This window comes from Oenanthe melanoleuca, chromosome 19 (genome assembly GCF_029582105.1).
Source record: "Oenanthe melanoleuca isolate GR-GAL-2019-014 chromosome 19, OMel1.0, whole genome shotgun sequence".
Classification (NCBI taxonomy): Eukaryota; Metazoa; Chordata; class Aves; order Passeriformes; family Muscicapidae; genus Oenanthe; species Oenanthe melanoleuca.
In genome coordinates, this window is record NC_079352.1 from 967,891 (window position 1) to 994,842 (window position 26,952).

The 26,952-nt window shown below is 50.0% G+C and overlaps 1 protein-coding gene across 10 annotated transcripts in view; it reads left to right on the forward strand.

Annotated features, from left to right (window-relative positions):
* Window positions 1–26,952, forward strand: part of MSI2 (musashi RNA binding protein 2) — a 201,763-nt gene that overhangs the window by 130,184 nt on the left and 44,627 nt on the right. For all 10 annotated transcript variants that reach the window (XM_056506669.1, XM_056506672.1, XM_056506678.1 and 7 more), the window contains exons 8-9: window positions 21,001–21,083; window positions 26,240–26,354. In XM_056506669.1, coding sequence (XP_056362644.1) covers window positions 21,001–21,083; window positions 26,240–26,354 — 198 coding nt within the window. The remainder of the gene's footprint in view (window positions 1–21,000; window positions 21,084–26,239; window positions 26,355–26,952) is intronic.

Genomic DNA, 26,952 nt, shown 5'->3' on the forward strand with positions numbered 1-26,952 from the left:
AGAAAACTACCTTCAGCCAGAGTAGTAATTCCCAGATTGCTCCCCATTTTAAAACACCCTCACAGCTCTAAGAGCTTCCTGAATTCTCCACTGTGGGAGGTGAGGAGTGAACAGATCCAGTGCCTTGAACCCTCCTCTGCCCTTCCTGAGTGATTCCAAACCCTTTCCAGGGGTGGGAATGGAGCTCTGCATTGTCCCAGTGAGTCCCAGGTCAGATGTGGGACTGGGAGCGCTGGGCAGGGCTCCAGGCCGGGTCTGTGGCTCACACCTGGACCACAGAACCATCTCCCTGTGTCTCCTCTCCCTGGAGCACTGCCAGCCCAGTCACAGCAAGGCCCTGGTGCTGGGGATGTTCCTCCTGACCCCTGGCAGAGTCACACGTGAGCACACGTGTTCCACAGAGCCCTGGAAATCAGGGCAGGATCCGTGGGGAGAAGCCTGGCAGGAGAATTTGCTTTGTTTTGGCAACAAATATTCCCCTGTCACATTCCCCTGTCAGCTCACAGGGAGCTCAGATGAGCTGAAATCACTTTAAGTCTTGGTGGGGGCTTGGCTTTTGCCATTTCTGCTCCTGTTCCAGCAGCTCTGTTCCTCCTCACCCTAAACCCTAACTAATGAAGAGATAAAAATATTTGCTTTTGTGCTGCCTGGGTGCAATTGCACGGAAACAAAATGAGATTACAGAAGTGTGGGATTTGTTTTCCATTCCCCCACTCCTGGTGGTGTCCCACAGGTTTTCTCCTGGTTCTTTGGCAGGGCAGGAGCACAGAGCCTGCCCTGTGTTCAGGAGGGTTTGGAGCTGGAGCTGGGCTGCAAACCTGCCTGGCTGCCCAGGGAAGGAGCAGCTGCAGAGGGAAGATGGGAGCAGCTGTGGGGATGAAATTAGTCATTCTATGAAGAAATGGATTTGATAAATAATAAAACAGTGGTATTAACAACAGATGCTTTCCAGGTCAGATGACTTTGATAAAAGCACCCAACAGCCGTGGGTAATGGTATGAAAAATATGTATCTATATTTATAGATCTATTTATATGAAAAGGCATATAAATAAGTGTGTGTGTATATGCTCTCTGTAAATGTACCTGACATTTTATTTCTGGTTTGAAATGACAGTGGAAGTGTCGCTGCTCCCGTTCTTCACAGGCTTTGAGACTTGTCAAGAAAACCTGAAATTTGATCAATTCCCCAAACCCAGAGCTCCCTCCCCTCCTCTGCACAGCACAGGCTCCATTTGTTTTTATTTCATACCTTTTCATTTTGATAACTGTTTTGATTTGTAAAATACTGTGCCTTATACAATGTTTCCTTTATGATGATGTAGTGTGCTCTTCTTATCTTTCACCTTAAATCTTTGATAAGAGCATTTTAAAAATGAAATTGCTACCTGGCACCATTACACACTCCTGGCTGGCTGCCAGCAAAGAGGGAACTGCTGGAGGAGAGAGGAGAGGAGAGGAGAGGAGAGGAGAGGAGAGGAGAGGAGAGGAGAGGAGAGGAGAGGAGAGGAGAGGAGAGGAGAGGAGAGGAGAGGAGAGGAGAGGAGAGGAGAGGAGAGGAGAGGAGAGGAGAGGAGAGGAGAGGAGAGGAGAGGAGAGGAGAGGAGAGGAGAGGAGAGGAGAGGAGAGGAGAGGAGAGGAGAGGAGAGGAGAGGAGAGGAGAGGAGAGGAGAGGAGAGGAGAGGAGAGGAGAGGAGAGGAGAGGAGAGGAGCTCTGCAGGGTGAGGTGCTGCCAGGGTCACTCTTCTGCCATGCCAGCAGTCATTCCCCTCTGCTCCCTCCCTCCTGAATTCCCTGTTAATCCAGGATCTGTCCCCACAGCCACGCCAGGGGCAGAGGAAGCCTGTAGGGGTCCCTTGATTTCCCCCTGGGAGCTGTCAGGCTGAACTTTGGCAATGTGGTGTTTTGGGAGGGTAACCCAGCACTGCTGGAGTTTCCAGCACGTCCAAGTAATTGAAATGTTTTTGGATAAGTGCTGGTTGTGCCACGGAATGTGATTTATCAGGGGAGGCATCAGCAGTGGGAATATCAGTAAATAGAACTGTCTGACGTGGCAGGTCATTTTTATTTTAATGTGGTGGATTTAATGAACTCTGGTTGCTGTAATTCATGGCAGTGGTGGAATGCATCCATCCCCTCCTGATGACATTCGTGGCTGCTCTGTCCTTCATTAGAGCTGTTACTGTGGCAGGAGAGCTCCTCTCTCCTTGCATTTCCAAAGTGCCAGGGGTTGGCTGCTGAATTGTTGCCTTTCACATTCAGTACTATTAGCAATAAACAGTTAAAAACTTCCCCGAGTAGTTCAGGCATTATAAATGATTATTGTTATTTACTGAGGTAAATAATTATTTACCCAGGTGCTGTGGCCATTCCTGCCCTGGCACCTTTCTGGGACTTTGTGAAGTCACATCTCTGCCAGGTGATTTCACAGCCTCCCCCAATCCATCTCACCTCGCTGAGAAGGAGAAAAAAAAAATAAAAAATAATCCTGCATCAAAATTACTGCTTTTGGAACTGTCTTGTCTCTTTTGAGTGGGAACTGGAGACAAGGAGACAAGCTTCAGTGGCACGAATAAAGCAATGTTACTTTGTGAACACAATCTTCTGGTACCAGTCACTTCTCACCAGCCGTTCAATCAAAATGCTAATGGCAAAGGCAACGAGGGAGCGAGGTTATTGTAATCCTAATTGATAGGCTGCAGGGATGGGGCTTGATAAGTGCTGTTCAAGAGATGTTTTTGAAATATGATTCCCTTTAATTACAATGATACTAATAAAAACTGAACAAATGGTTTAATGATAGTTTTCTAGGTAACAGCCTGAAGATTTTTGTTCCTGTTATTTTGGAAGTTGTTTTTTTTTTTTAATTCTTTTTAGAACCAGAAATTATGGAAATCACCTTAAAAATAAAGCCATAGTGGCAGGTAGTGACTTTATCTCAACTTGCCTGGCTACTTTGCATCAGAATTAACACTGTCACATCTGAAGCTCTTGAATAAGAAATCCAGTCATTTATTTGTACAATAGACTCTGCTGAAAGCCCACAGTTGAAGCCACATTGGATGTAGGAATGCATTTAATATCTAATGGTTATAATAATTAGGATCAATTATGTCAGCAAGGATTTGAAAATACATTTTGAGGGAGGGGCTGAGGGGTATTCACAGGGGTTTTACAGCCCATCAGGATGGGATGGGATGAATGGAGATCATTCAGTAACAGAAAGCTCCAAACTTTGCCAGGGCAGCAGCATTTGTGTCCCTGATGGTGGGAGAGCTGTGCCAGTGCTCCTCGTCCTGTGACTTGCATCTTGCCCCTGGAAGCAGCAGCACAGAGAGGAAGGGGAGATCTGTCCCTGACAGGCAGCCTCTGCCTCAGCTAATTCGTGATGATTTAATTGATAGCAAAACAAATAATATTTTGGGAGCGTGTGTTTTGCTGCTGCTGGCGTGGGCAGGGGCTCCTGGGACAGGGAGGATGCTCTCTGCTGCCGTTCAATTTGTCAGGCTCTCTCTCCAAGATCTGCCAGAGAAGAAAGGGTAATTAATAGGCTTGAAGTCATTTCCGATGTGTCAGTATTTCTGCCTTGCTTCCAAGTGATAATGTTGGCTGGCTGGGGGCCTCGGGGGAGCCTTCCATCTTATTAACTTGTCTAGGAGAAACAGTGAGTGGGGACAGCCTGGCCACTGGGTGACATGAAATAAGGATTTGTGCTGCAGAGAGCTGTAAACACGGGGGCCAGTTGAGTAAAAAGTGGAAAGGAAAAAAAAAAAAAGAAGAAAAGAAAAGAAGAAAAAGATATTAAAAAGGGCACTGGTCACAAGTGCAGCTGCTTTATTTAGGGCAGCCTGTCCTCCAGGCCTGGAGCTGATACTGTGCTGTGTCACCCCTGGCCAACCTCAGCAGGACCAGAAGTGGGTCCTGCTTCTGTCTGGGTCCCTCTGAGCCACCTGGTCCAGGTGTGTGTGTGGCTTCTGCTGCTGGGAAACCTGGTGTCAGATGGGCTGTGGGGGTGTTTGGTTTTAGCCAGAGGGAAACCAGGAGCTCTGGGCTGTCCGTGCCTGGTCCCATCCTGCAGGCCCCAGTGGTGTGGGTTGGCAGGGGCTGTGTGCCAGCAGCCAGGCTGGCTCAGTGCCAGGGCTCTGCAGCATTCCTCAGGTGTGAGAGAGAGAGCTCCAGCCTCAGCCTGGGCACATCTGGGTGTGGGGGCACCTCTGTTCCCAGAGCAAGAGGGTTCAGTGGTCCTGGCACCCAGTGGGGCTGCCCAGCAGGCTGGAGAGCTGGGCAGCAGTGCCAGGGTCCCTGCCTGTCCCTGTGCTGTGCCTCGTGCTCAGGTGCAGGCAGGGGAGGGAGCCCCTGTCTATGGATCCAGACCTGCTCTCTGGGCTCCTCGGCTTGTCCCTGAGCTGGGGAGGTTCCTGTGCTGGGGAGGGGCTGCCCACCCTGCCCAGGGGGCTCAGAGCCTGCAGTGGGCACTGCCCAGCTCTGCCCAGGGGGCTCAGAACCTGCAGTGGGCACTGCCCAGCACTGCCCACACTGCCCAGGGGGCTCAGAGCCTGCACTGGCACTGCCCAGCACTGCTCAGGGGGCTCAGAGCCTGCAGTGGCACTGCCCAGCACTGCCCACACTCAGGGGGCTCAGAGCCTGCAGTGGCACTGCCCACCCTGCCCAGGGGGCTCAGAGCCCACAGTGGCACTGCCCAGCTCTGCCCAGCACTGCCCAGCACTGCCCAGGGGGCTCAGAGCCCACAGTGGCACTGCCCACCCTGCCCAGGGGGCTCAGAGCCCACAGTGGGCACTGCCCAGCACTGCCCAGGAGCTCAGAGCCTGCAATGGCACTGCCCAGCACTGCCCACACTCAGGGGGCTCAGAGCCTGCAGTGGCACTGCCCACCCTGCCCACACTCAGGGGGCTCAGAGCCCACAGTGGCACTGCCCAGCACTGCCCACCCTGCCCAGGGGGCTCAGAGCCCACAGTGGCACTGCCCAGCTCTGCCCACCCTGCCCAGGGCACAGAGGCTGCTCCTGCTGGGATCTGCCTGGGCTGGGCTCCCAGGTGCCTCTGGCTTCAGGAACAGCTGGACAGAGGGACAGAGGGACAGAGGGGGTGCCTGAGCCCAGCCCAGCCCTGCAGCTGTGCCCTTCACTGCAGTGAGCCCTGCTGCACCTGCAGCTGCAGCTCCTCTGCTTTTCTTGGCTGGTTTGAAGTTCTCCTGCACTGCACGAGGGTGAGGGTGGCTCTGGGAGCCCTTCAGGAGGGACATGGGCACAGGGCCAGCCCCACCGTGGACAGGCTGTTCCTTGGGATTGTTCCTTGAGGAGTTTTGAAGTTCCAGACTCGAGGTTTTGGGTCACTGGGAAGGAACAGGATGTCTTTCACCTATTGACAGGTTTTTGTTCCTTCTCTTTTCTCTCCTGATCTCTCTCCTCTATGTCAAGCTCACTTCTCCAGTTGCAGAGAAGTTTTTATTGCTAAACATCTCTGGCAGCCTCTTGGCAAAGTGTGAGGTGGCCACAATGAAGAAAACAAGGAAACCACCTCAAAGCTCTTCAGTGATTAACCCACTTAGCTGGCAGGTTCTTCTCTTCCCCTGCAGAGCAAGTCTCTGCCCAGTGGAGTTCCCCTTGCAAGCACTTATTAGGGAAGCTTGGTATAATCTAATTAAAATTTGGTTTAATATTCTGTGAAAATGAAAACTGAATCCTCCCTGCTCCAAAGAATGACCGTGCATGTATTAGTCCTCTGTTGTGTTGCTGTTGGCTTATTCAAATATTAACACTGCCTGCATGCTCAGAATGATGGTTTGTGTCCATTAACAGGGCTTAATTCCCAAATTTAATGATGAGTGATACACAGGAGTTGGTGAAAGCTGCTTGCTGGATATCCTTTATTATGTTTTTTATGCTAATGTTCCTTCCTGGAGGTAAATAAGAGGAGGGGATGCTGGGCAATATTATTACTGTGAAATTAAAATAAAGTCTCATTATTTGAGGATGGAATTTAGTGGCTGAAGGTTTACTCTTCATCTGCTGCTTCATTCTGAATTCTTCCAGCTAATTACCTGCTGATTAGTTGAGGACAGGCATTGCTCACCTTGGCCTTGAGCATCAGGTTGTCTCCTGGGCAGGGTGGTGGGGTGGATGTATTTGGTACATGTGAAGGTACTGACCTCCAAAAAACAGGCAACAGCACCTTCCCTGCATTTTCTGGTCAGATTTAACTCTTCTTTAGGGAAAAGCTTTGTTGGGAGGAAAAAAGATACAGAATTCAAAGCTGGATTTTAGTTAAAAAAGGCAGCACAGCCCTTCTGCAGACCCTGCTGGGCTGGATGAGAGTTGAGATAACCTAAAGAGTCAACAGCTGGTTCCATACCAATTTCCTGGCTCTCACAGCTGACCTGAGATGATTTTGGCACTTGCCACGAGCCTGCCTGGCCAGAGCAGTGACCATGCAGGCACCTCTGGGGGGCTGCATTATTTCATTATTATTTCATTATTATTTCATTATTATTCCATTATTATTTCATTATTATTTCATTATTATTTCATTGTTTCATTATTCTGTTGTTTCCCAGTCCCTCTGCACTCCGGGCAGAGCAGAAATCACCCATCCTGGGGTAGGTGGATGGAAGGAGGTGTCAGGCTGAAACCACAGTGACATCCTGAAGCAGATCAAAGCATGAAGTGTTTAATGCCATGTGTTGGATGTGTCACACCACAAGGGCTTTCTGTCCCTGCTGATAACAATCAGCCACACCTTATCTCTGCTTCCTGGCCTGTACATTTCTTACAAGCTGATAAACTTTGAGCAGGATGAGGACCAAGTGTGCCAGGCTGGGGCAGGGCTGGGGCAGCCTGCTGATAAGGGGGTGACAGCAGGAGCTGCTGCTCCAGGGGCTCTCAGCCCCTCTGCCCCAGGTCCTGGTGTGCCCTGCCAGCCCTGCCCATGCTCCACAGCAGAAACAGATAAAAATACCAGAGAGCCTCAGTGCTTCAGGAGTGGGATGCCTTGCTTCACTTGGCATTTTAATCTCCTCCAGCACTAGGCTGGAATAAGCACTTTTTTTAGTGTGTGGTGATTTATTTTGTCAAAAACCAAAGCATTATTCATAATTATGCAGTTTTATGAGAGTATCCATAGCAGTGCTCTTCCTGTGGTTGGCTGTGGGAGCTGGAATAATATTTAAATAGGAGCCCTGGGGAAAGGACACGCTCACATTCTGCACGGGGCTCAGCCTATTGAGCTGGTGTCTAATTACCTCCATTCAGCACCACTGCTCCACTTATCAGCCAGAGTCAGGGGGAAGGCCAGAGCTTCCAAATGACACAGATTGTTAGAGAACATCAAACTTTTTTAATACAGTTAATGATCCTCAGCTATAAATAGCCTGTTCCTGGTGACTGGCTCCCAGGGTTTGTGCTGTGGTTTGTTGGGTTTTCTTTTCTCCTTCCAGAGTTTCTGGAGGTGCTTCCACCCAAATGCTTTACCAGCAGGGTAAATGGAGCCTTTCTGGGTTGGGAGGTGAAGGTTCTGTCCAGCAGGAATTTTCCTGAGGTTGTGTCTGAGGTGGGAGTCCAGCAGCTTCATCCTCTGGTGCTTTTGACCCTTGTCCCCCACCATGCACCAGAATGGGGGTGGCTCCTCTGGGGGTCCCCTCCTCTCCCTTGCTGCTGAATAATCTGGGAATGGCCAGGTCTCAGTCTCTGCAAGGCAGGTTTCATGTATGCTGTGCCCCAGAGGTTTCCTTTGTCCTCTCTCCAGTTAGATACAGCTGAAGGTTCCCAGAGGAGAGTTTGGAGATGGGACTCCCTGATTTGATGGCAGCTGCAGTTCAGGAGCCTGAACCAAGAAGGGTTTGGTCCAAAGGAGCCTTGTCCTGGCAGTGCCCTGCTGTGACCCAGTAAATGCTGAGCAGGTGGAATGCTCTGAGGGGAATTGTCAGCAGGAATCCTGGCTGGGGCACTGCCCTGTGCTCACCACGAGCAGCTCCTGCTCCCTGAGAGTGGCACTGAAAACTCAGAGTGCCACAGCCACACTGAGCTGATCCCTGGGGGCAGCTGTGGGGCTGGGACAGGGCATCAGCCCTGGAGGGTTCTGGTCAGCACCACTGCTGACTGTCCCAGCAGAATAATGCCAGAATAATGTCAAAATAATGCCAGAATAATGCCCAAACCCTGAGGTGACTCCTGAGTGCAGTGCAGTGCTGGAGCTGCCCAGGGCTGTGCTGAGACTCTGGCTCAGCTTTGTTCTGCACAGCCCACAGGGAGCACAGGAAAAGGTCATCACATAAACACTGCTGCTCCTCAGGGAGCTCTTTGTGTGCCTGCAAAGGGATTCTCATGGAATGGCTCCCCCAGCCCAGCTCAGGAGCTGTGCTGGTCCGTGGGCTTTGGCTCCTTTCTGGTGCATGGCTGGGGATGAGCCTGGGCACACCCAGGGAAGTCTCAGGCTGTGTGATTAGTTCTCATTCCCTCTGCCTGGGAGTGCTGCTCCTGGTGCTTTTGTTTTTAAGGATAAAGATTTCAGCTTTTTCCCCGAGGGTTTGAACAAAGGTTGAGCACGGGGGGAAATCCATAAAACAATGTCACCAGACACAGAGGAGAGGGAAGCTTTAATAAAGCTTTGCTGGGCCTGTGCACCTGGGAATGGGGATGGATTGTCAGGAAGGAGCCCTGGAGGTCACCTCTGGAGGTGGCAGGTGGCAGAGCAGCTGGGGCAGAGCCCATCCATCCATCCCTGGGGTTTGTCCATCCCATCCTCTCCAGCCCTGGCATCCTGGGGAAGGTGCTTGTGCTTGGGTGGGACAGGGATGGATGAAGGGGAGAAAATTTCAAGGGAACCCTTCCCAGCAGGGAGAGGTTTGGCTGTAGCTGTCACAAGGACAGGGGTGAGGCACTCAGTGATAACACACCAGGGGCTCAGCACAGAAAGTCCCTCTCTTACCTCGTCCATCTGTGCATGAAAAGTCTTGAAAAGTGTCTGCAGAGGAAGGGAAGCACCTGCTGTACCTGAGGAGTGTTGGGAAGCCTATTTTAGGTGTGAGACTTGAAAATTTAGGTGCCATTATTAGCAAAGAGCTCTGGGTTCTGTGCTTGTCTTAGGCTTGTTTTCCTTCTCCTTTCCCAGCAGATCCCTTTTACAGAGCTGCTCTGCTCTGTGTGGTCCCTATTAAAAGTTTCCTTTCCCAGAGTGATTCTGCTCCTTTGTTGCATCTGGTTCTTGAACACTTTATACTATCAAACAGCAAAACTGCTTTTATTGATGCAGCAAAGAACAATGGGATTTCTCCAGCAGTGCTCCCAAAATACACTCCTGCCTTTTTTTTTTTCTTTTTTTTTAATAGCTGGCTTCCAACAGTGGAAAAAATGATTAAGATCTGTTGGGTTTACTCTGGTCACTTCAATGGGAGATTGGTAATATCCACAAACGACTCCATAAATGGATTTATCTCCTGTGCTCTGGCAGGGCTGAGGTGCTGTGCACTCCTTGGAGACACAGGAGCTGGGAAAGGCAGGAGCATCCTCAGGAGGGTGATGGGGTGGGGTGGACATGGGGGGCTCACACAGGGACACCCCAAACCCTGCACAGATTCTCTGGGTCCTCTCCCCCTTCCCAACACATCTCAGTGCTGGATTCAGGTTTTCCATGTGAACAGGTGTTGGGATAAATGTGTCCACCATATTAAAAAAATTATGCTATATTAAAAATTTGATATATGCATTTGAATGGGTGCTGTCAGCCTTTGCCCCTGGACATGTGTAAAACCTGATCACTCCTGGCTGTCTGGAGCTGTTACTGTAGGAGTAAATGTGTTTGTCCTGTTCCAGGGAGGACTGGGGTGGGTGCTGGGCCAGGGGTGTCCCTGGTGTTGATGGGGAGATGCTGTGACAGCTGCAGGGCAGTGGATGGGGCTCTGAGCTGCTCTACTGAAGGGGTCCCTGCCCATGGCAGGGAATGGGACGAGCTCCAAGATCCCTCCCAACCCATTGTGTTACCTCACTTCACCTCTGGTCCTGGACTCAAATCAGACATGGAGCTTACATTAAAAGGGTGTTTTCCCCCACCTCCTGTACTTTCTCAGAGCTTTCCTGGGGACACACACCCGAGCAATTTGAACTTTTTTGTTGCTCTCAGCCCATGCACACGGGGGAAGCTGGGTCAGCACTTGCAGGGGTGTTTGAAGCTGTGTCACACCCTCGGTGCTGGTGGAGCTCAGTGTGCTGGAGCTGGTTTCCAGGAATAGCTGAGCAGATACTTTGCTCTTTACATGTGTATCCAGAGGAAGAAGTGGTACATGCATTCAGAGCATCTGTCCTGGCCAGGCTCTCTCCTCACAGCAGTCTGCATTGTTTGCTTAGGCAAATACTGATACAGTGCATGAGCAGCAGGGATGGAGTCCTGGCCAAGGATATTAATAATGTCCAGGAATGTTGTGTGCTGCCTCAGGTTTTAGCCTGGAGGGGTCATACTGCACAGCTCAAAGGGATTAGCTTAACCTGAGGCTAAGCTGCTCATTTTTGCTGGTATTTCCCTTGACCCTAGTCAATTATTTCAATTCCTTGAATAGTTTTTTTGTTGTTTGGTGCCTGGTTTGTTACTCCTGTGCATTGTGATACATGGAGCCAGCAGAGCCCGTGCTCTCCTTCTAGCCAGGGCTGGCAGAGCCTTGGGGTGCAGCCCAGGGAGGGACCCAGGGGAGCAGCAGAAATGGGTACAGCAGCCCCATTTCACCTGCTGAGGGACACAAATCCAGCAGCTAAAGCCCAGGGAGGAATAACATCAGTGAAAATGGGGGGCTTTCTGCACTCCTTGGGGGTGCACCTGGGGAGTGTGCCCTGGTGTCCTCCTTCCCCTGGGATTTTGGGTTGTGTCCTGCAGTGCCAGCAGTGTCCCCAGCCCCTCCTGGAGCTGTGCCCTTTCACCTGCCCCCTTACCTTGCCTGGTGCTGGTGTTCATGAGAGGACCCTGCAGGGAGGGCTCTGTCAGCTCTGCTGGCAGCCAGGGCTCTGCCTGTGCTGTCCCATCCCTGAGCTGTCTGTGCTGCAGGATCCAGGCAGGCAGGAGTCACCTTGAGCTGCTGGTCACTGTTCAGCTGCTGGAAGCATTTCCCCTGCAAAGTCACTTCTGGAGATGCATCATTCCTCTGGGGGCACCCCTGGCAGCTGAACCCCAGAATCCACAGTGGGGGGGTTCAATTTCAGCAGCACAAACAAGGGGAAGGTTCTGGGCTTGGCAGGTGCTTGGGGAGGAGCAGCAGCAGGGGCAGGTCTCAGGTTCCTCCACCACAGAGCTGCCTCCTGCTCCTCCACTGGCTGAAATGAAGCAGAAATCCCTGTTTTCAAAATCCCTGTTTAGTTTGGGGGCAGTGCTGGGCTCCAGGGACAGGCACAGGCTCACAGGGCAGGGGTGAATGTGGCCCTGTCACCAACCTGGGGACAGATTCCTGGTGCCTTTTGGTGGCAGGTTGTCTGTGACAGCCTGAAACTGGACAGTGGCACAGATGTGGCACAGATGGGCCTGGGGGCTGAGCTGGGGGTCTGCCCCTCCCAGCCTCCATGTGCCCCACTGCAGGTGGGCACACATTGTCCCCCCATCACAGAAAACACAACCTGGGGCTCTTGCTTGCAGAGGAGACAGCTCTGGGAAAGAATACTTGCACTTTTTCAATAACCTATTTCTATAATTGAAGGATTTCAGACTTCTTTTGTAAGAACAAGCGCTGCTTAAACACGGAGACAAATACAACCAATAATATGTACTTGAAATTTAATGCAGGCTAATTCATTTTGGCACAGTCCCAGATATGCTGATTAAATGGCCTGTGAAGTGCTACAATATCTTGATAATGTACATTCCACATTTGATTATATAATCAATTATGTTGCACCTAATAACATTTAAAATTAGTGGAAAAGCTGTGAGCAGATTGTATCAGGTGCAGAGTGGGTCTTGGGCAGCTCTAAAAAAACTTCTGCCAGCACACAGAGCGAAGGAGCAGGCCTAGATGGATCTTCAAATACTGTTCTTCAGGAAAGCAGAGACTTGATAAAATTCCTGTTAATTTAGTGACTTGATTTAGAATGAAAGAAGCTGTTTGCTGCTGGAAAGGCACTAATATTTTCTGTCAAGAGATGACCTTGCAGCACGTGTTTAGAGCAGCCCTGGTGGTGCTGGCAGTAATTCTGTGCTGGTTTTAGCCCCTGGTCAGACCCAGAGCTCAGCTCTGCCCGTGGGGCTTTTCCAGTGCTCACTGCTGGGCACTGCCAGTTCCTCTGGATCCCGTGTGACACTTGGGTGTGCTGCTGGCTCCAGCTCCAGAGGGACTCCCCAGCTGCTGAGCACTGCTGGGGAGCCCCCAGCTGGCACTGGGAGCAGCCAGGATGGTTTGGCTAATGATTGTCATTCCTTTTTGGGAAAGTCACTGCTTTTTGGGTGACTGGCAATGGCAGGTTAGGGGGAACTTGGCCTGGGTTTTATGGCCCTCCAGTAGAAGAGGGTTGATGGGAAACAAATGTGTTATGGCCCCAGACAAGCTGTTGCTCCATTTTTTGTTCTGTTTAAAGCAGCACTATCAAGCAGTTGGAATATAGGCTTGGAGTATCGCAGGGAGTAATCTAATTAGTATGAAGTCAATTCACTAGTTCCTTTTGTATCTCGTGATTAAATAAGTGGGAAAATGGCTCGAAAATTAGGTGCTAGAACAACCCAATTACATTTCTGTAGCTTTTTGTATTCAATTTCATAAACAATTTTGCTCTTCGCTGGTTAATCAGTGAATGCCTTTTTCCAGTTTGAAAAGCACTTTTGAAATTATAATGCAATTAAATTGTGTGTGGATGTTCTGGCATAGGGAGCGTGAGGGCTGGGGCCTGGCAGCCAGCCACGCTCTACCTTGACAGGAGTGAGCTCCTGGGCTGGCAGCTTGCTGTGCCATCCAGAATATTGTCCAGCCTGGGATGCTGGAGAGGCTCTGCCCTTCCCAGTCCTGGCTCAGCCAGCACATCAGATGTGCCAGCACCCACTGGAGTTTGTCACACAGTTGTACAGCAGCTGCCTGTGTGCTTGGGGTTTTCCTTTGGTTTTTGTCTTTTTTTATTTTCTCTTTTTTATAGTTGGTGAGGGATATGGGGGAATTTTTAAGTGTTGTTTTCCCAGGTGGGCATGACAGGAACAAGTAGGAGAAATCTCAGTGTCCTGTTATCAGAGGATCACAGAACTGTTTGGGATGGAAGGGACCATAAAGCTCACCCAGTGAGAGTTGTTCAGCACTTGCTTTTTGTGCAGTATTTGTCTTTGTCCAGCCTGCTCCTGAGTGGGAGCTGAATTCAGCCTCCTGGGGAAGGGTGGCCAAGATGATGATCCCAGGATTTACAGCCCAGCAGCACAAGGGGACAGGCAGAAAGCTGTGTTCAGAGGAAAAGAAATAGTGCTGGAAATAATGACTTGCTTGGCAGGTTTTAACAAGTTCAGTAATGGTATTAGGTGCCCTTGGCTCAAGATAGTAACCTCCTCTTAAATGATCATTACCTGGCTAATAAAGAGCTGGGAGCAGGTCATTACAGCTTAATTTAGACGTGGCATCCTGTTTGGTTTGCACAGCCTGGCCATCTCTCAAGCTGTTGGATCCATTGCCTGGATATGAGGTGGGGATGTGGGATTGCTTGGGTTTTCCCAGGGGGGCTGTCCCCCAGCCATGCCAGGACATCCCTGGGGAGGAGGAGCTGCTCTCAGCACTGACAGCAGGCAGGGGTGGGGGTCCAGCCTGGTGCCCCCACCCTGTCCCAGCCTCTGCTCCCTCCTGGGGAGCCCCTGTGCCTCTCTCTCCCCAACAGCAGCAAATTTCATGTGCAGCAATTACCATAACCAACCCCCAGAGGTTATTATATTTTGAAGACATCTCTTTGATAAGCCCATCTTTTCAGCCAATTTCCTATTTCTTCAGAAAGCAAAGCATCTTTCCTCCCAGTTTCGTAAATCTGTTGTTAAAAGGGAGAAAAGGAAATGGAAAAAAGGATTCCTCCCCCCTCCAAAGCCTGACACCAGGCTGGGTTCTGCACTGCCTTTGTCAGCCCTGGATGGAATTATGCATCATGAATAAAAACTGCTGTCAACATGCATTGGGTTCCAAACATTAGAGCATATGGTATGTGATTATCTGTATTGTCAAATGCAATAAAGTGAATTTGGATATAATAAAAAATGTAATATTTTAGAAATTTGGTAATAAACTGTGGATGAATTGACAGGCAGAGAGTATCTGATGCCTGTGGGCAAACAGATAAAGAGGGCAGGACGTGGCACTCGGTGGCTGAGGCAGCACCAGGGGCTGGATTTTCTGATGGGAGCCTGGCTGGGCTGACTGGCACCAAGGGTGGTGGCCTTTGTCCCTGCCAAATCTGTAGATCTGACTAATGAACAGACAGAAGCACAAGGTTCCCATTTTGGTTGTAGGTGGATTAATTGGATTTTACAAATACTTGGGGTTTTCTTCTCTGATAGCAAAAAGGAACCTGTTGGAGTCTGCTGTGTTCTCCCACCCAGCAGCATCCCAGCATTTCCATACTGTTGACTCCTTGTGAAGCTGGGAAATCTGTGCCTGAATAACAGGGAGCAGTGAAAGGCTGAGAGGGTGGTGCTGCTCCCAAATCCTGAGGAAGAGGAGAACAGTGGGGATCACTTTCTCCTGCAGTATCTCACGTTTCCCTGGTGCTTTAACTCCCCAGCTGCTGACAGATCTGTGCCCATTGAGACAAGGATGTCCCCAGCTGAGAGAGGCTGAACTGGGAGCAAACTTTGGGGCCTCCTGTGTAGAAAATTCCCATGGAAAAGTGCAGATGTGTCACACGTAGCTGCAATTTTTCTTAGGTCACTGCTAATGCTTCTAAATGATCTGCGAGCACATTAATCGTTTCTGTTAATTAACAATATGATAAAAGTGGCATTTAGTAGGCTCTGCCTCTCAGTCATTATGTACTCAGTGCTTTGGTTTGATTTCAGAACGTTAATAATATAAAATTTTAATGAAGATTTGTTGTTATGAAAAATTTATTACCCCGAGTTCAGGTGCTGCTGACACGAGCGTGGTCTGTGACATGTCCCTGGTGCTCCCTCACTGCCAGGGCTTTGCCTGGCACCCCCTGCCAGCCCTGCTGGTGCCCTTGAACCTGGAAACCTTTGCATAGAATGGGTCACTTGAGAGGGGGACAATTCCCTGTGCTCTTCATCCTCCCCTGAGGAAAATCCCTCTGCAGAGCTGCTTTGGGTGGATTTTGCCCCGTTCAGAAGGATGCTCACCCCGAGCTGCCTTTCCTGTTTCTGAGCAATTCTCACTTTGGAAATGCCACACAGCCCTGGGAGGATGGACTGAGGAGCCTGAGCCTTGCAGCTTCCCCAGACAGAAGCAGAGGAGGATGCTGCTGGTGCCCTCTGTCCAGCTGAGAGCTGAGCTGGGCTGGGAACGCTGCAGCTCGGAGCTGGGCTCACTCCTCTGCTCATTCCAGCTGGGAATTTACATCCTGGCATGGAGAGTGCGCTCAGACAGCTGCCAGCAGAGCCTGACTGTGCTCCATACCCAAGGTTGTGCAGGCAGATCAGGTCTTGGTGGTGCCAGTCACAGCAGCAGGGCTGGACAGCTGATGCTGCACTTACATGAGGATATTTTCCATCCTAACCACAGTTTTAACCTCCTTCTTCCCCTTCCATCTGCATCCCTGTCCTGGTGTGTTATCACAAGGACCCTGCTCACCTTGGAGCAGGTGGTGCCTTCAGGTGTGGTCACCATCTCCTTGGAGATGAGGAGGTAAAATCTGAGATGTGCCTGTGTTCCCTGAATGTGCAGAATTGCTCCTTTGGAAACCAGAACCTCTCCTTCCATGTGTTTGCAGCACAGGAAAGTGGAATAGTAGGAAATAACAGCTTTGTCAGCTTTTGTCCCAGCCAGTTTTTGGCTCTAACAAGCTGAGTTACCATATTAAAACTCAGGAAGGGAGAAGGAAGTGAGGGGGAAGAGGTGTGGGATGCAGGGCACAGGGAGTGCTCAAGTGACTTCTCCAAAGTACAGCAGGAGGAGGTGGCAAAGTCAGGGCTGAGTTTCAGGTCCTGGCTGTTGTTCTGGGGCTGAGGAATGAATGGCTTTTCCCTGACACAGGATTAAACCCCCAGGTCCCCATTCCCAGACTCTGGGGGTAATGACTTGTTATAGACATAAGTTAAAAACATCCATGGTTCACTGTCTGGGTGATGAAAATGTCCTGTCCCCTCTGCTCAGTGTGTTCAGTTCTGCAAAGACAAGATTTGGTGACAGTGATCACAGCACTTGGTTTCACATCCCCCTCTCCATCCCCACCTGCAAGTTTATTATTATTATTATTTTTATTTTTATAAGGCAGCTTGGCAGGCTGGGAGCTTACTAAGGAACTTTTTCCTCTCTGATTACAAGGGATGTGTGAATAAAGTAGAATGGTATTGATTCACACCAATCTATGCATCGACTGTGTGGGAGCCACTTGCAATTCCCAGCAGCACCAGAAAGCTTTGCAACAGGGAAAAATATGACCAGGCAAGTTGAGAAAATAAATTAAACTAGTGTCAACTTTTCTTGTTTCTTCCCTCATTATTAATGGATGGAATGGGGCTCGTTTATCAAGAAGAGGAAAAATTAATTGACACGGGCTTTAATGTTATTATGCCTGGCTTGTCTGGTCACATTTCTTCATTTTTAATTTTTTTTTTTACTTTTGAAAGGCATTTTATTACCTTTCACAGGACCAGCTGCCAAAACTATGGGTATAAACAAGAAAGCAGGTGCATAAATAATACCACAGCAGGACTGGACTTTTGTGCATTTCAGAGCTGAAGGAGCTGAGATCTGAGGAGTGGAGCAGAGGCAGCAGAGGAGGTGAGGTCAGGTCAGGTCCAGAGCCCCCACACAAAGGGGGGAGCACAGCCTGAGCTGTTTCCTCATTACTGGGAGTGCTGGGAGCTGCAGCAGGTCAGGATGGATGTTGCATCTCTTGGGGCACCTGTTCCTTCAGTGCTGTACCTTCAGCCTGGCTTCTTCATAGTACTTATGGCTTCTGACTATTCTTTTACAGTATTTTAATCTTTTTATGGTTTCAGTCCCTTTCTCTGAGCAGTGTTTGACTTGTTTCTGCAATGCCATGGCAGAACATGCTGAGCTGACTGTGGAGCTTCCCACAGGCCTGGGCAGCTTTGGTGGCTGAGCAGGGCTTGGGATCAAGGCAGGTTTTTCACAGAATCCAGAATCATTGGGGTGGGGAAGGACTCCAGGATCACCAGGTGCAAGCTGTGCCTGATGTCCCTGTCCCCAGCCCAGAGCCACCTCCAGGGATGGGGGCTCCAAACCTCCCTGGGTTCTTCCTGAACCCAGAATTCTTCCTGAATTCTTCCTTCTGGTGTCCCAGTGTGTTGGAGGACATGCCCTGCACCCCTGGGTGCTTGGTGCCCCCTCAGCAGATGAAAGGAGTGCAAGAACTGCTCTTTCCCAGCAGATACCACAGGAGGATTTTTCACCTGAAGGTCGTGGATCCATGTCTCAGCTTCCTTTAGCTGGTGCTTGGTTCTCAGCCTCTCTTTTGGGGCATCTGTTTGCCTCTTACTTTATTTTTCTCCCTCTTCTTTGTCTTTTCTTTTACAGAAAAGATTATTCAAATGAATATTCAGTTTTATTCATTTGAATAAAAAACCCAACCGTTTGACTCTGTTAAATGCTTATCTCTTAAATAGAGCTTGTTAGCTTCCAATAATAGCTTCATTCAGAAGGATGCAGTATAATTTCATTTTAAAACGTGTGCTCCTTGACAACCAGAATCCTATTTCTGTCACCATTTTCAACAGCTGCCTTTGTTTTGGGTTAATCTTTTCCACACACTTTCTGAGAACCATTTTTTTGTTGACTCTTAGTACCTCTCAGAAGAAATAATTGTCTATTTAGCCCAGGAAGGTTTCTGAGAGTTTGGGTAATTTAAATATGTGTATTCATTATGGGAACTAATAAGACCCTGCGTGCAGGGGGATCTTTGTGTGGGTGCAGTTATTAAAAGTTGGAGTTTGATATCCAAAAAGTGAAACAAGGAAAGAACCACGGGATGGTTTGGGCTGGAAGGCGCCAGAAGGTGCCATGGCCAGGGACACCTTCACTAGCCCAGGGTGGGGCAGCAGCTGTGCCAGTCCTTCCCCCTCCCAGGGAGGAATGTCAGTGCCTGCAGGTGGAGATGCTCTGGTTGCTCCCAGAACCTCACACCACCTGTGTTCACAGCAGGTCCAGAGCCAGCTGTAAATATTGCACTTTTTGAGCTCGAGGTGTTGGGCACTGTAATGTCACCTCTGGTTTTCTTCTCATTTTCCTCTCCCTGACCAAGTGCCACAGATCTTTCAGAAACCTGCAAATGCCAGCTAACACCTACAGGTTGTTATTTTATTGTTATAAAATGTGGAAATGCAGAAAGCCAGGCAGCCATCTGATCTAATCACACAAAGAATTTCTCGATAAAACTGCACTTAAGCCATATGGAGTGGGATGAGAATGGGAAATTTGTTTCCAGGTCCAGACAGGTAATGACTGCAGTGGCCTCCTCGTGGTGTTCACATATTAGGGATAATCTCCTCAATTCCCTCTCCCCTCCATCCTGGCACCAAGACCCGACAAGCTGAAAGAGAAATCCTCAACTGCAGCACTTGCTAATGAGCTGCTAATGATGAAGATGTTGCTGGTGCTCACACCATTAATGACTTGCAGCCCCAGCCCAGCCCTGCTCCAGCCAGGCTTTGCTCCAGCTCTGGGATTCCTGGGATGCCACGCTCAGGCACTTAACCACAAAAAATGTAGGTTTAACTGCAGGTCTGTTTAGGGTAGATTGAACTGGAGTGGTTTAGAAGGCAATGAAGGACCTGGGTTATGTAAGGAAATGCAAACTGCTGCCTGCTGGAAGTGCAGAGCAGAGCTGAGAGCTGGGCTGCCTTGGAGGAGGCTGGGGACCATCCCTGGGCAGCTTTCCCCAGTAAGAGCCATTCTGGATGGAATGGGAGCACTCCCCATGGCTGCAGGGCTCTGCACTCCCTAAACAGCTGGAAATGCTCTGGGGCTGTCCCTGCTCAGAGTTGGACCAGTGCAGAGTCCTGCAGCTTCCAGTTTGGAAACTGGGGTGGAGTTCATCCTCTTAGCACATTCCTAAGATGTCATTAGCATAACTGGTGTCGATGTTGGCTCATGAGCCTTCTCCAGCACATGAGGTTGGGTTTTTTCCCTTAGCCTGAGGTTTTTTTGTCGAGGCAGGAGCAGGGTGTGTGGCTGTGCTGGGCTGCCAGGTCCTGTCAGTGCAGCCCCAGCAGAGCCGGGCCACAGGCAGGCATCAGCCAGCCTTAAACAGCCTCAAATGGCATCAACCAGCATCAGCCAGCCTTAAACAGCCTCAAATAGCATCAACCAGCATCAGCCAGCCTCAAATAGCATCAACCAGCCTTAAACAGCCTCAACCAGCCTTAAACAGCCTCAACCAGCATCAGCCAGCCTTAAACAGCCTCAACCAGCATCAGCCAGCCTTAAACAGCCTTAAACAGCATCAGCCAGCCTTAAACAGCCTCAACCAGCATCAGCCAGCCTTAAACAGCCTCAACCAGCATCAGCCAGCCTTAAACAGCCTTAAACAGCATCAGCCAGCCTTAAACAGCCTTAAACAGCATCAGCCAGCCTTAAACAGCCTCAACCAGCATCAGCCAGCCTTAAACAGCCTCAACCAGCATCAGCCAGCCTTAAACAGCCTTAAACAGCATCAGCCAGCCTTAAACAGCCTTAAACAGCATCAGCCAGCCTTAAACAGCCTCAACCAGCATCAGCCAGCCTTAAACAGCCTTAAACAGCATCAGCCAGCCTTAAACAGCCTTAAACAGCATCAACCAGCCTTAAACAGCCTCAACCAGCATCAGCCAGCCTTAAACAGCATCAGCCAGCCTTAAACAGCCTCAACCAGCATCAGGCCAGCCTTAAACAGCCTTAAACAGCATCAACCAGCCTTAAACAGCCTTAAACAGCATCAACCAGCATCAGCCAGCCTCAGCATCAACCAGCCTTAAACAGCCTCAACCAGCATCAGCCAGCCTTAAACAGCCTCAACCAGCCTTAAACAGCCTCAAACAGCATCAACCAGCATCAAACAGCCTCAAATAGCATCAACCAGCCTTAAACAGCATCAACCAGCTTTAAAAAGCCTCAACCAGTCCCAACCAGCCCAAATCCTCAGCTCTTTGAAGCAGCACTGGAGAGGAGAGGAACCATTAGATCAGAGACCTTAAACATAATGGGTTCCTGGAGGCCTCAGGATGTCCTGATGAGGTTTTAGAGGAAGTAATTCAGGAAGAAAGGGACAAATATCCACCTCCGGAGGGGCTGGGCCAGCTCAGAGCACACACACACACTGAGTGCTGCTCTGGGCTTGGGAGCCTTTGGGGGTTTTTCTTCTTGCCAGGGGTAAATGAGGAATCATCTTCTGTCTTCCCAGATTTTTATGGTTTTTGGGTCGTGTAATGAGTCAGCTCTAATGGAGAAGTCCTGTGGAATTAAACAAGAGATGAAATCAATATGGTTCCATAGAAATATAATTGGGTTTTGTAGAGATTGCTCTTAAAAACCTATAAGGTGTAAAAGAAAATACAGCCCTATTGTAGTGTCTGAGCCATCATGTAACTGGGGTGTAACTATCCATTAAATTCTGCAGGATGGATCAAAAAATCCATGAGGAGGTTTTAATTCTCCATTAAATCCTTTGGAGGAGCTGGAACAGAGCAGTATTAATTTCCCTGAGACAATGCTTCTTCCTCCATTAGGCTGCAGTGACTCAGGAGCAGCAGGTGGAGTCACACATGCATGTTGTTGTGGAAGTTTTCCAAAGTCCCAAAAGGACTAAATAATTTTATTAACATGAAACTGGTGCACTTAACTGATGCTCTCCTTACCCCTCCCCTTTTTTTGTATCTTTGTTAAATAGGATTTGGCTTCGTAACTTTCGAAAATGAAGACGTGGTGGAAAAAGTCTGTGAAATTCATTTCCACGAAATCAATAATAAAATGGTGAGTTTTGGTGAGAGCAGCTCCTGGTGTGTGCAGCCAAAGGCTTGAGCAGGGTGTGAGTTGAGCTTGAAGCTGGTGAAGTTCCTCCCCAGTGACAGGCAGGTCCCAGGCTCTGGCTGCCCTGAGCCAGATGAAAAGGGGCATTTGTATTTCAATTGCTGCACTAACTTTGATATTTTCAGCTAAAATATTCTTTTTCCCTTTGTCAAAACATCCTTTGCTGCTCAAATGTGTATTCAGATATGCATTGTATATTGGTCTGATATGTGTTCACAGACTTTAAATTTAATAATAGAGCTTTTAGTGTGGATAAGATCAAAGCAATCTCCTTGGCATATGCTGGAGGCCTGATTCAATATTTGACTTGCTAATTTTTCCCAGGGCACTGAAATAATATTCCTCATATTGTTCCTCCCTGCAATATGCATCTGAAATAAAAGTGAGGGTCCCCTTGGCCCTTGGTGGGGTGGTGGGGCAGGGCTGGGGCAGTGCTCCTGTCCTGTGGGAGTCTTTGCTCCTCTTCAGGGGGATGCTGTGGGCTTTGCCTGTCCCCACAGAGCTCACCTGAGTGCCTCTGGGCTGGGGAGGCTCATTCCCTTTATATAGTTCCTAAATGCTGTTAATCTGCCCTAAAACAAAAGAACAGAGCAAACCCCACCCACCCCCACACAACAGATTAGAAAGGCTGGGGATGCAAATTTAGGGGTTGGCAGGTGGTGGGGGGAGAGCTGCCCCCAGGATTTTCCTGTGCACACTCCATAGGTTTGGTTATTCCCCAGAACAGATTTTCTCTGGGGCAGGGCTCAGGATTGCCCTGGGTGTGCCCCAGGCAGGGACAGGGTTTGATGCCTCAGCCCATGGGCTGGAAGAGCCTCTCCTGGCTCCTGGCATCTCCTGGGAGGGCAGGAACAGTGCAGAGCTCCTGGGGAAATTCCTTCCCAGGAAGGCAGCAGGGATGGGACAGGGTGAAAACACTGGAGAACATCACAAAGAGCAAGAGAAACAGCTTTGAGTGCTGGTGTTTGTTGTGGGGTGATTAAAATAATCCCTGTCCCCTCCCTGTCCCCATCCCTGTCCCATCCCTGTCCCCATCCCTGTCCCCATCCCTGTCCCATCCCTGTCTCTATCCCTGTCCCATCCCTGTCCCATCCCTGTCCCCATCCCTTTCCCATCCCTGTCCCCATCCCTGTCCCATCCCTGTCCCCATCCCTGTCCCCATCCCTGTCTCTATCCCTGTCCCATCCCTGTCCCATCCCTGTCCCATCCCTGTCTCTATCCCTGTCCCCATCCCTGTCCCATCCCTGTCTCTATCCCTGTCCCATCCCTGTCCCCATCCCTGTCCCCTCCTGTCCCATCCCTGTCCCATCCCTGTCCCCTCCTGTCCCCACCCCAGGTTGCTCATTTGCACATCCACAGCTCCATGGGCTGGGCTGGCCCTGAGCTCACTGCTCCTCCTCTCAGGGGTGGTTTCCCCAAAGGCAGGGGCAGGCAAAGGGCACTGGGGTGGCTGCTGCTCCCCAGCCTATTTCCAGCTCCAGCCTCCCTGGCAGGTTATTTTTAGCTCATCCATTCTGCTCCTGTTGCCATCCATAAAGCTCAGAATGTCAAATGTAATATTAAACCAGCAGCAGGACAGTGAAAAGAAAATGCCAGTGAGGTATTTAATAAATGGAAGTTGGAATTTACGTGGGAGGCCAGAGATGCTCCAAACATTGTGGGGGACAATAAACCCAAATGAGCTGTCTTTGGGTGAGTGTTCCTTTGGCAGGAGCAGGCTGCTTTGCAGAGAGACACCTGTTTGTCTAAGGAAAAGTAAAAGTGGCTGGAAAAGAAAGGTGCTGGAGTAATTATTTTCCCTTAGATCCCACTGTGGTGGGGTCATTCACATGCTGGGCCTGGAGCCAGGGTCTCATGTCAGGCTCCTGAGCAGCTGACAGAAAAGTTGGGCTGTTCTAGGACAGGCTGGGACACTGCCCAGCACCTGTGGCTCTTCTCCCTCTCAGGGTGGGGTTTTGAAGGTTTTGTGGTTCTGGGACACATCCAGGGATGGGGCAGCCACAGGTTCTCTGTGCACCCTGTGCCAGGGCCTGTTCCAGACCTTTAATTCCAAGCCCCAGCCATTGATCAGTAATCTGGTAGATCAACAGACCCACAACTCAATGCAGTTTTTAAAATAAGCTTAAAACCTCTGCTGCTGCCTGGTGTGGCTCACTGGTGTGAGTGGCACGTTGTCCCCAAGGTGATCAGAGCACACACTGCTGCCACAACAGAGTCTCCTTGTCGTGGGCTGGCTCAGTGGGGGTTTGTGCATTGTGGATATTGCACATTCTGCTTTCCCCAAAACAGCCCTGGTTTCCCTGGAAAGCTGCTGGCCAGGGTTTGTGAGACATCCTGGCTGAGAGCTGACAGCCTGTGTTGTTGTGCTGGGTACAAGAGGCTTTTCACTCCCCAGCTCAGCCCTCCTGGGCTCCTGTGCCTGAGACTGCTCTGCTTCACCCAGGAGTGCTCCAGTGTAAGGTTAATTCTCCAAACTAGACTAAACAAAAATAGTGAATTTTAGTTTTCCTGCCTTTTTTTTTTCTTCTTCTTTTTTTTTTTTTTTTAGCCTTAGAGTTAAACCTTTCTTTGTTGGGCTGCTGAAAGTATAGCACATCCTCATATGAGAGGGTGGAAAAAAATCTGGAAATTATTAAGATGCCCAGAAATGCTGAATTGAAAGTTTGAGTGAGGTCCAGATGTGTGTACAAAGACCCTTATCAGGCAGCTCTTGGGGGAGCTCAGTATGGAGCTGAGCCCTGACTCATAAATCCAAATTCATTTCCTCTTGGAGATGCCCCAGTGCATGTGCTGTCACGTGTGTGACATCCTGCTGCTCCAGGGTTTTCCCCTTGAGGTGTGTGTGGCTTTGCAATGGTTCTGGCCATCTCCATCCCCTGCCCTGGGGCTGGGTTCTGGCAGAGGGGCAGCCAGGCCCCTTTTCCTCCTGCTTTAGCAGGGCCATGCTCCCAGTCCCACATCATCCCCCCATGGAGTCTGGATAACAGAATCCTCCTGCCCTCCATATGGGGTATATTTGTTTACAGAGGATAAGGAATTATTTTTCTTTCCTACTGGTGGCTTTTCCTTCTCCTGTAATCCTGGTTACAGCCCCTGTGCAGCTCAGTGCCATTCCCTTTGCATCCTGTGTGCTGTGGAAGTCAGAAGCAGTGCCAGGCTCAGAGAGCAGCAGTGGGCTGGGTTATGGTTGCAAGAGCTGATTACCAGGTCATTGTTTTAACAGTGCTAATCCAAACTTCATTTCCCTGTTAATTGTTCATCCACCCAGGCTGGATGGGATTTTATCATCCTGGGTTTTACCAGTGCTGCCCTGGCCCTGGGAGCTGTGCCCTCCCTCCCAAAAGATGTTGTGCAGTGAAGTGACCATGACACACTTCTGGTGCTCATTTGGCTGGAGGAATCATCTGGGCAAGCTCCTGTTAAATAGTTCAAAATCAGAAGAAGAAAGTTGGAGGTGCAAAGCTCAGACCTGTGGGTTCAGCCCTGCAGTGTTGGCATCCCTGCAGTGCTGAGCTGCAGCACTGCCCATCAGCTCCTGCTCAGGGCATGGCCTGGGCTGTGCAGCCACAGGAATGGCTCAGGAAAATCCAGTGAGCTCCAGGGCATGGCCTGGGCTGTGCAGCCACAGGGATGGCTCAGGAAAATCCAGTGAGCTCCAGGGCATGGCCTGGGCTGTGCAGCCACAGGAATGGCTCAGGATAATAACTCCAGTGAGCTCCAGGGCATGGCCTGGGCTGTGCAGCCACAGGAATGGCTCAGGAAAATCCAGTGAGCTCCAGGGCATGGCCTGGGCTGTGCAGCCACAGGAATGGTTCAGGAAAATCCAGTGAGCTCCAGGGCATGGCCTGGGCTGTGCAGCCACAGGAATGGCTCAGGAAAATCCAGTGAGCTCCAGGGCATGGCCTGGGCTGTGCAGCCACAGGAATGGTTCAGGAAAATCCAGTGAGCTCCAGGGCATGGCCTGGGCTGTGCAGCCACAGGAATGGCTCAGGAAAATCCAGTGAGCTCCAGGGCATGGCCTGGGCTGTGCAGCCACAGGAATGGCTCAGGATAACTCCAGTGAGCTCCAGGGCATGGCCTGGGCTGTGCAGCCACAGGAATGGTTCAGGATAATAACTCCAGTGAGCTCCAGGGCATGGCCTGGGCTGTGCAGCCACAGGAATGGTTCAGGATAACTCCAGTGAGCTCCAGGGCATGGCCTGGGCTGTGCAGCCACAGGAATGGCCCAGGATAAATCCAGTGAGCTCCAGGGCATGGCCTGGGCTCTGCAGCCACAGGAATGGTTCAGGATAACTCCAGTGAGCTCCAGGGCATGGCCTGGGCTGTGCAGCCACAGGGATGGCTCAGGAAAATCCAGTGAGCTCCAGGGCATGGCCTGGGCTGTGCAGCCACAGGGATGGCTCAGGATAATAACTCCAGTGAGCTCCAGAGCAGCTGAAGCTGTGGCACCAGTGCCAAGGAGCCACAGGAGCTGTGTGCTGGGGCTGAGAGGACAGTGCTGAGCAAGGAGCATGGAGAAGTGCTGTGTTTCTCCTTTTTCTGGGAGAAGGAGGCTGGCTGGGCCCCTGGGTGTCCCCCTGGCAGCAGGGCTGGGCTGGTGTCACAGGGCATTGGTGGGGTCACCACGTGCTTCCAGTGGCACTGAGCAGCTCCCAAAGGCAGCAGGAGAACTGAAAGAATGCAGATCCTTTATTAATAGGGTTTACAGAAATTTTCTGCTGGGTAGAAATATTGATTCTTTATTCCTATTTTAAAAGGAGCTTTTTGTAATGATCACTGGGAGTCGTTCTGTGTTATGGATTGCAGTGAGCTGTGCTGGAGCCCTCCCTCCATTCATCCCTCAGGAGCCAGCTTCCCTTTCAGGAGCACAGAACTTCTTCAATCAGCACTCTGTCACATTTGGGGGGCTGCAGTGGGTGGTTAAGGAGACACACACGTTTGCTCTTTTAAATGTGGTTACACTGTTCTGGAAGTTCACCTTTGAGCAGGGGGAGGCAGATGCTAAAAATAAACCTCCCCCCCTTAAGTAGATCAGCTCTGCATTTGACATTTACATGGAATTCATTTGCATCTCATTTGTACATGTTTCTGCTCAATAGGTAGAATGTAAGAAAGCACAACCTAAAGAAGTGATGTTTCCACCAGGGACGAGAGGGAGGGCTCGTGGCTTGCCGTACACCATGGACGCCTTCATGCTGGGGATGGGAATGTTGGGTAAGTGCCACCTGCCCACTCTGTGCCTCCAGAGCCTCCAGACACAGCCCTCAGCAAGCCCTGCACCTCTGGGGTGCCAGGCTGGAACTTCAGCTGGGGTGGAGTGAAGAAAATAATCCTGTCTCTGCTAAATGATTAACTCCCCCCCAGCCTGGAATATCAAAAATTTGCATTTAAATGGATGTTTTAAATAGGCTGTTTTACTCTTACTCGCAAAAATAGAATGATGAAAGATGCAGTGTGTTCATTCTGACTAAAAATGATCTCTCCCCTTTTTTAGAGGAATTGAGTCACACATTATTCCCCTTCTTTTAAAGGTAGCTTTGACAGTTCAGCATAGATAATTGAAAATCTTGCTGGTTCTTAAATGGCATGGATGGAGGAAGTGGGGGGATGTGTAACAGGACAGGTCACAACAATAATTACAAGTTTCAAGGAGATGGAATGGTATTTGAGTCCTGAGTATTGTGTCCAGAAAATACTAATTAAATCGGATAAATGATATTTAATGGCAAATTCCTATTTGTGCACGAGGTCTATTTAGTTATAATTGGTTCTCATTTGTTTCTGCCTAGATAATTCTTTCTAAATAATGTGA